At 40.4% G+C, this 9,823-nt stretch overlaps 1 protein-coding gene across 9 annotated transcripts in view; it reads right to left on the bottom strand.

Annotated features, from left to right (window-relative positions):
- Positions 1-2,862: 2,862 nt before the first annotated feature.
- The window catches only part of gcgrb (glucagon receptor b), a 53,964-nt gene continuing 47,003 nt past the window's right edge, over positions 2,863-9,823 (bottom strand). For 4 of the 9 annotated variants that reach the window (XM_087238089.1, XM_087238087.1, XM_087238090.1 and 1 more), the window contains exons 12-14: positions 8,241-8,385; positions 8,118-8,159; positions 2,863-5,723 (exon numbers count right to left, since the gene is read on the bottom strand). In XM_087238089.1, the coding sequence (XP_087094215.1) occupies positions 5,379-5,723; positions 8,118-8,159; positions 8,241-8,385 (532 nt within the window). In that variant the 3' untranslated portion in view covers positions 2,863-5,378. The remainder of the gene's footprint in view (positions 5,724-8,117; positions 8,160-8,240; positions 8,386-9,823) is intronic. The other 5 variants (XR_015477126.1, XR_015477123.1, XR_015477124.1 and 2 more) reach the window with 2 other exon arrangements.

Raw genomic sequence — 9,823 nt, forward strand, 5'->3', positions numbered from 1 at the left:
TGAACATTATATCGTGATACACATCGTATCGTGAGCTGAGAGTATCGTTACACCCCTAATTAATAGTTTATTTTTTTGTATAATATAATATTTTTCATAGTTTTTTATTGTTTATTTTCAGCATAAAATGACAATTGGTGGGAATGACAAAGATTTTCATCTGTTGAGGCTGAAAATCAGTGTTGTTTCAGCAAATGTTGACTCTAACTCTTCTGAAGTTAACCCTTCTGTACTGTTGGGGATGTTTTCATCCACTCTGTTCACGTGGGTTTTCTCCCAGTGCTCTGGTTTCCCCCACAAGTCCAAAGACATGTGGTATAGGGGAATTGGGTAGGCTAAATTGGCCGTAGTGTATATGTGTGAATGAGTGTGTATGGGTGTTTCTGAGTGATGGGTTGCAGCTGGAAGGGCATCCGCAGCGTGATAAATATGCTGTATAAGTTAGTGGTTTATTCCACTGTGGCAACCCCGGATTAATAAAGGGACTAAGCCAAAAATGAATGAATGAATGTAATCAATACAGTCTTCATCTGTTTCCCAGAGATCATCATCACTGCAGTAAATCAGGCTCACTCACACTAAACAACCAGACTCTTTTATTTTGACCGTATTTTTTCTTCTCGTTCTCGCTTCTTGTTCCCGCAGGCAATAACAAAAGTGGTTTACACAAATATCGTAATTCAGCTCCTGCAGACGAGATCTTTCCACAAAGCACAAAAACACTGAAATGAAGCAGATGCATGAGTTTACAATCAACACCACGTCCAGGCAAAGCTCTGCGTTTCTGACCACTGCTGAAGTCTCATGGACAGCCAACTGAGCATCTTCAGCTTTTCACTGCTGCGTTTCCAATGTTTCCAATGTTTAGAAAGCAGAGGGCCGTTCACACATCACGTCATTTGATCGTGAAAGTTTGGTGTGCAGTTTCATGTTTTCCAGGTACACATAGTTGAAAACAACGTAACTTTTCAGAATGTCGCAAGCACAGCAGGACATGTGACGTGAACATAGCTGCCAACATTTGTCTCTGAAATTCTGGATGACAGGGGGGATGGGGGGTGTTTCAGGCGCCCAATACGATCAGACACTATACCAAAATTGGCGGGGGTGTTACAGACCGTAGCAAAAAAGCTAAGGACCAGGGACGGGGTGAAATAACAGTTTCCCGAAAGAAATAACAAAACGGGAGGGTGGTGGGAGATGGGTCTGAAATACGGGAGACTCACGGGAAAAACAGAAGTATTGGCAGGTATAGACATGAACCAACTAATTAGGGTTCAGTACCAATTGGAAAAGCACAGCAGTGTTTGGATGCACTGTGTTTGTCTGAGGTATTTAGTCTACAAACACAGTATGAAGCTGTTTGGTTGTAGTGTTGTTATGATAATCATGGAATTTGGTACCAATCGATACTGAGATTTTAAAACGTCCATTTCCTGTGAACATTTGAGCGTGTTCTTAAACAAAGCTGATTTGCCATTGTGCTCAACAGAAATCAGGGGCGCAACTGCACATTTACTGATGGGTATGCGGCTTCAACTTTTCCGCGCCCCCCCCTTCAATCCAACTATATTTTAAAACAGGCAAGTGATAAAATGTGGAAAATATTTCCATCAATAAATTAAAGATATTTTTTCATAAAGATATCAATATGCTTCAAAAAATACAGTTTCGCAGTTCTGAACACACCTGAAATAGTATGAATTAGTAAAAGGTATAATTACATTAAGCATGTTAAGTCGCAAAGAAATGCCTCTCATACCTCCCCAAATTTCTTCTCAATTTAATTTTCCCTCACTAAATGATTATAGCACCTTGACTAGCCTTGCTTTTGGACTTTTCGTACTACATTTGTCAAAACAAAATGATAGACATGGGAGTCCTAAAGGGCAAAAGAACATTGTGATTACTTCTCACATGTATAAAGTGAGAAGTGTAAGGTCTGTCTTTGCCAGAACAATTGACTGAAACTGCTAAAAGTGAAATAAAAAAAGACTGTCAAATGTTTAGTGTAAAAAAAACAGTAACAAACTGTGTGAAATGTTCTATTTAATTGAAATTTTATAACTTTGTTTGTAGCTAAAATTAAAATAGTTTTGAGCTAAGAAGTTACCAAAAGGCCTGATGAGTCAATATGATACATAATAAATTCATAAAAACATGTATATGGTATGAAAAATGGGGGGGAGGGGTGGAATGATTTTTTAATTTAATAAAATACAATATTATAAGCGTATAAAATGCTAAATAAACATTTTTAACAATATATATATATTATTATTATTATTAATATTATATATTTATATATATATATATATATATATATATATATATATATATATATATATATATAATTTGAAACTTTTAATATGGATAATTTCAAAAATAGTTGTGGCACAATGGCGCCCCCCATGTGTGACGCCCCTATGCGCCGCATATACTGCATACCCCCTTTTTGCGCCACTGACAGAAATGACTGTGATTGGCCGTAAAGGTCATCAGTTCATCGAACTCACCGCTGTTTACTGAGTGTAACCACAGGTACAGGGACACCGCTGGAGGAGAAAAGTGGTCAGTGGACGACGGCAGAAGTTACCTGCCTTCCTGCCCTGTTGTCCTATTGTCCAGCAACAAAAGATGCCAAAGCATGTTGGAAGTTGTGAAGGAACTTCATGCTTTTCACACACTTTTAGACGCGACGTGTGAACAGCTCCTTAGAGCTTCAAAACACCGCATTCCATTTTAGTTTCCATGGTGACATGGAGCTTTTGAAATTCTGGAAGTAACATTCTAAACTTTGAACATTCTAAATCCCTCATGTGGAACAGAACTCCAGGACACACAGAAACAGCAACATCAATATTAATAATAATAAAAATCTCATCTTTTCAATGCAAAATGAATAGGAATGTTAGCAGCATTTAAACAGACTCTACAAAACTGACACACAAGTTTGGCTTCTGATTGGTCAATCCAGGTGTGACACACCTGCGTAATTATCACTGTGCATTTATGCGTACTCTGCTGCACAGCGGTGCCATTATATTATATTATACAATGAATCTTCAAGATCCTCAAGCAGAATGATGGCACTTGACACTACAATACAGTTTCAATCTTTCATTTTTTTAGTGAAGGTTGTTTACACTACCTTACAAAAGTCTTGTGGTGGATCCCAGTTGTAAAAGCAACAAATCTTAACTTGACTTCTAGTTGATCATTTGGGAAAGAGTCAGAAGGGGGATTTGTCTGTTAAATCATCTGTTGAACTGAATCCCAATCATCACCAGTACTGCAGAACACCAGCATGGAGCCAAGATTCACACAGAAATCAGCCAATTTTGGTGAAGGAAAAGTCACGGTTTGGGGTTATATTCAGTATGGGGGCGTGCGAGAGATCTGCAACATCAACAGTCTGAGGTGTCAAGACATTAGTGCTGCCCATTACATTACAAACCACAGGAGAGGGACAATTCTCCAGCAGGATAGCGCTCCTTCTCATACTTCAGCCTCCACATCAAAGCTCCTGGAAGCAAAGAAGGTCAAGGTAATCCAGGATTGGCCAGCCCAGTCACCAGACATGAACATTATTGAGTAAATCTGGGGTAAGCTGAAGGAGGAGGCATTAACGATAATTCGAAGGATCTTGATAAACTCTGGGAGTCCTGCAAGAACGCTTTCTTTGCCGTTCCAGATGACTTTATTAATCAGTGATTAGCAAAGATGTATGGATGCAGTCCTCCAAGCTCATGATGGAGTCAGACACAATATTCATTCTGTCTCCACTGCAGCAGGACTTTATATTCTATACTGGACATTATTTCTGTTCAGTGATGAGACTTTAGTCTAAGCAGAGTCAGACCTTACTGTCCTAATAAAATCATTCAAAATCAAGGCATGACCATATTTTATTGTGCTCAAATAAGCGTAATTTGGAGGCCTTTGCCTTTCATATAAGCCACTTCTGATACCAAATGCTCAACTAGAAAGCAAGTTATTATTTGTGTTTCTAAAACTTGGAAAAGCGACAAGACTTTTGTCAGGTAGTGTATATTGTGAATTGCATCTGTTAGTATATGAATACCATCACTCTATATTCATGAGTAAATTGTCCATCATGAACATCAGTTCTTACTGTTTTCACGCGGATACAGAATGATTAAGGGTCGTTTTTCATTGGTGTTCAGAAGTCTTGAGCTTCTCAACAATCACAAGGGAAACCTAAAAACATTCTGAAGCTCATTCGTTGTGTTTTTTTGTCTCTTTCCATTGCATTGTGGGTAGTCTGTAAGAATGGCACTCCAGTGATGTGTATACATGGACATACAGCGAGTAAACAGCTGACTTTACACACCCTACAGCTCCCGATGCTTGAATTTGACACTTTTATTAAAGCATCCGTTCATGATATCAATCCACATGAAAAGTTCTGGAGCAGAGCGGGAGATGAGTTATAAATTACACACGTTTGGCTTCTTCTGTCAGTGGTGAGAGAAAGGCAAGTGGATTATGGACGGCTCTGTAAGATGAACATTTAAAACCAGCAGTTTTTCCTCCTGAGTGGGTACAAAATCAAGTGTTTTTCCCCTTTCCAGACCCTTTGCTCTCTCTGAACCCCTCTGGTGGACCACTGTAATTCCCTTTAGATAATTGTAATGTAAATATAATCGGTATTTTCACCAAAACCAGGTTGTTCAGATGATCTGAGGAGTATTTTCAATTTACAAACTGTGATTTGAATTTACGAATAGGATTTGCATATTTACAAATTGCGTTTTGAATTCATGAATTAAATATCATAAATGTGAATTAAATTGTGTATGAATTTTATTTTGTAAATGAATTTTTTTTTGAGACTGATCTGGCTCTATACTATTGTAAGTCACTTTGGACAGAAGTGTCCGCTGAATGACTACGGCTGCGCCCGAAACCGCATACTTCCATATTATATAGTACGCTAAAATTAGTATGCGAGCCGAATTCATAGAATTCGAAAATCAGTATGCAAGAAGTACCCGGATGACTAACTACTTCCGGCGAGATTCTGAAGTGCGCATCCCATGCACGCTGTGCTATCCCATAATGCCCCGTGAGAGAATTCATGAATGGAAGTGAGGCGACGCAACTGACGCAGGTAGGTCACGTGACCATGACAAAATGGCGGATGTAGTACGTCCGAATTCCATTCATACTTTTCAAATTCATACTTATAGAACGCACTTTTCTAACGGCCGAGTAGTACGTTTAAATTCAAATGCAGTACCTACTGAGTAGTAGGCGGTTTCGGACGCACCCTAAATGTAAATGTTTAGATCAACATCTCACCCCCGAAGTCTTTCTGGTAATATGCGACTGCCGCATGTGTAAAATCTCCCTCCTCAAACGTTGGTTTCCTCCAGCACTGCAGCGGAGCCTTCATTGTTGAGCGGCCGCTCCTCCAGGCAGATATCCTCTGTTAGGGAGCTGCAGTTACTGGCGCCCTCCTGTGTCTGAGAGGTGAACTGCAGTCTGGCACGTCCACGGCTACGGCTCAGGCCGTTCTGCAGACCCGTCACCAGCCGCTGGGACTCCAGAGAAGATGAGGTGTCGGGGCAGTCGTGGGCAGCCGGCGGTGCTGTGCTGCTCTTGGCGTGAGGCGTCTGGCTGTGTGTGTGACGATACTCCTCATCAATGTCCTTGCCTAGTTTCCATCTCTTCCACTTCTTCAGCATCTCGCTCTGCACCTACACACACATGACAGAACCAATAGACCCTTTTCACATGACGCATTTAACATTCATCATACTTGAACGTTTTTAATATTTCGATTTTTGTTTCAACCAATGAACATTTATATGTATTTATGTGTGTATTATACAGTATTGGGCAAGCTACTTGAAAAATGAGCTAGAGTAGTGAGCTGAGCTATTAGCTACTCTACTTAAAATGTAGCTTAGCTACACTAAAAGCTGCCCTCTGGGAAATGTAGCAAGCTAAGAGCTACTTGGCAAAAGTAGCTTAACTACATCTAAGCTATTTTTGCAATTTTTATTTTTAAATCGTAGCAACTTAAATCCAAATCAATCACATCTTAGTGATCAATAAAACTGCCAATGAAACATATGAGGCATAATAGTTCCTTTATTTACTGTAAATAATATGCTGTACTAAACAGAAACACATTATAGTATATAACAGCTAAAACAAAAAATCCAATAAAAGCAGGTGTTACTCATTTAAAATACTATAGTGATTTATAGTAAAGAGAAATATTTTGACATAAGCATTATGCATGTTCAGACATCCCAAGTCTCCCGGAAGTTGTGGGAGTATCCCTGAAATGCTAGACACTCCCGGATGCCTGCAAATGAATGATAATCTCCCGGAAATCACGCGTCTCCTGCCTGGTCCTTAAATATGTTGCACACCCTTCTCTCCACTGCATCCCTACTAACTCTTAAGGTACGTCGCACGCAACTCACCCCCACCGCTCTTCAAGTACGTCTCGCGCGCACACGCCCCCCTTCACAGATACGTCACTCACTACCAACACCCCCCCCCCCCTCTTAGAGCACTCACTAATCCGCTACCTCCCGCAAATCAACTCTGTATTTTCTGACTTTTTCAAACTTGGAATGTCTGCATATTGTATATTTATTTAGAAATCTTCATTTATAAATTACACTACATATTGCAGTCATTTATAGTGGTACTTATAAATTACTAAAGTAATTTGGAGCACAGCATCAGAAATTAAGTTATTGCATCTTAACATGCACTTCTCGAGGTATGGCCATGAGGAATTCTGCATCAGAAATTACTCCTCTCCCTCAGTTATCTTTCCATCAAGCAAGTGTTCTCGTGTTAGCCTAATTTGGTTGGCGACGTCACCAACCAGAGGGGGCAGTAATGCACCAAAACGTTTCCTGTCAACCACCTTAAAACAGGAAGAAAAAGAAACTCTCATTCTAGCTATCATATGGATTTACTGTAATCGCCTAGACAACGGCCTTACAGCTTTGTGAATGTCTGTGCCGTCACTTACATTTAGTCATTTAGCAGACGCTTTTATCCAAAGCGACTTACAAATGAGGACAAGGAAGCAATTTACACAACTATAAGAGCAACAATGAATAAGTGCTGTAGGCAAGTTTCAGGTGTGTAAAGTCTAAGAAGGAAAGCATTAGTAATTTTTTTTTTTTGAGTACAGTTAGTGGTATATCCAGAGAGGCAATTGCAGATTAGGAAGTGAAGTGGAGACTAAATAGTTGAGTTTTTAGTCGTTTCTTGAAGACAGCGAGTGACTCTGCCGTTCTGATGCAGTTAGGGAGTTCATTCCACCAACTGGGCAGATTAAACGCGAGCGTTCGGGAAAGTGATTTCTTCCCTCTTTGGGATGGAACCACAAGGCGACGTTCATTCACAGAATGCAAGTTTCTGGAGGGCACATACATCTGCAGAAGTGAGAGCAGATAAGAAGGGGTGCAGCCAGAAATCGCTCTGTAAGCAAACATCAGAGCTTTGAATTTGATGCGAGCAGCAACTGGCAGCCAGTGCAAACGGATGAGCAGCGGAGTGACATGTGCTCTTATAGGTTCATTAAATTTATTCATCGGGGATTGGTAAATGTAGCTTTGTGGACGCTACTGCGCTACTTGACTAATAAAATAGCTTTGCTACTGAAAAGCTATTTGATTTAGAAAGTAGTGACGCTACCGCCACGCTACTGAGAAATGTAGCTAAGCTAGTAGCCGCTACTGCCCAACACTGGTATTATATCACCTTTGCATCAAATGACTAATTACCACTTGTGCAAGGTGTTTGTAATGCAGAGTATATGGGAGTGGGACAGTAAATTTGACGTTATTCTCTCTTCTGGCTGCCGTTATCAGTCTCTCACTATTGTTTCCCTTCCTCTGAATGTCTTGATAACACCGCCAAGGAGTTTCTATTTCATTAATTTAGCAAATATAGGATTGTAGAAATGATTGGCTCTTCTCTCACATTTACTCTCACATTTAAGTTAACTCAACTATATCGACTGAGAAACCTGGAGATGTGAAAAGGCTCCATAAGTATGATCTGAGACCTGCTTTGGATGATGTGACTTTTAGCCGTTGATTTTCAGCTTCACTCACCTCTTTGTTGACGAAGCAGTACAGGATGGCCACGAGCAGACCCTACAATCACAGACAACACAAGAACTCATCATGAAGCTCCTCTTTTAGGTAATCAGTGAGAGATTGAGGAGCTCTGAGCACCTGGAAGGAGCTGAACAACAGGTCGTAAAAGAGGCGGATGAGCCGCAGCAGAGACTCTTTGGGCACAGACTCATCAATGACGAAGGTGAAGAGCACGGCGTGAATCCCCAGCAGAGGAATCAGGGTCAGCGTCGACTTCGCCAGCCTGAGGAAAATCATATATCTCAAGGGCAGTTCAGACTGACATGAAAAGATGGACATGTATGTTTATCAAGTCAAGGTGAGCAAATAATTTATCAATTCTTGATTTTAGGCTAAAAGTATTGAGATAATAGAGTGGCCTGCTCAGTTGCCTGACTTCAACCCAATTGAAAACATTAAAACATTCAGCAGCACAACATCTATATGCTCTTTAACCACTGTTAATATCAATAGTGATGTCTGTGCATTGCAAATAATTTCTTTATTTTTGGTTTTAGGCAAAAAGTATTGCTCATAGAGTGTTTGTATACTAGTAAAAGTTTCAGATCCTATTAGTTTTGTAGCAGTTCTGATAATGTTAAAAATTCTTGATTTCAGATTTACAGAAAGATTGTCATACCATGTGTGTTTTGTGGGGGAACATTATTGAATCCTCTGTAAATGGCTTTAGTGCAGTCCTGCACTCACTGAGCACCTTTTCTCTGCTGCTGCTACTGGCCGGGATACAATACTGATCCGGCTAATTTAGCATGTTTTGGGTAGGATTGCTTGTTCATCTTCCAGCAGTCAAGAACATTCATTTCATTTTCCATGGCAGCGGTTTTAATGCAGCGAGTGGCCTCGTCATGTTCCCTGTCAGCTCGCTGGACACTGCTCATAGTGCTCTACCGTAATACGCAGTGTATGAGCGACCGCCAAAATACCTTAATATACCAGCGGCTAGAATGACTGTTCGAATAAAACTGTTGGCTGGCCTGACCGCTGACATAATTCGCTCTTTTTGACATCTCTGTCATCATTTGATTCACCTTTGCAGGGAAGGATTTCAATGTTGTAACAAACCATTTGATTACTTCCTCGCGCTAATCGAAATGCATCACATGACTGTTCATTTACTGCGCAAGCCCAAGCCCGGCACGACCCCGTCTAAAATGATAGAAATAAAGTCCGAACCCAACAAAGATCTTCAGCTCTAGTCTGAACTAGTAACATTGTTAGGTCGAGCTGCAAACAATGCAGGGATTAACCTGGACCCGCTATGACTAGCTGCTGCTTTCCTCCTTTCATGTGATACTCGATGACTTTGAGCCCCATGGTCCCTAAAGAAAAGGTCTTTTTGCAGAATTTACACATTGCCTCTTTGCCACGTCGATAAATTTACTTTCTCCTATCTTTGCATTTTGAACCTCACATCAACAACCGCGTAATGACAGCACGCAGGTGCAGACCGGCATCAGCATCTGTACCCGACCTATCGTAATAAGCTAATAAATCACGGAGACTCTCATTTCTCTCATGTTTCACATACAGAATTAATCAACTATTAAATGTTTTACGGTGGATCACTGTGCTTCCCTATCGTCATTAAGCAGACCGGCTGAAAATTTAATACCTACAGCCACTTTACGGTAAAATTTAAGACAATTTAAGACTTTTTAAGG

Source organism: Danio rerio, chromosome 1 (genome assembly GCF_052040795.2).
Source record: "Danio rerio strain M-AB ecotype USA chromosome 1, GRCz13ab, whole genome shotgun sequence".
Classification (NCBI taxonomy): domain Eukaryota; kingdom Metazoa; phylum Chordata; class Actinopteri; order Cypriniformes; family Danionidae; genus Danio; species Danio rerio.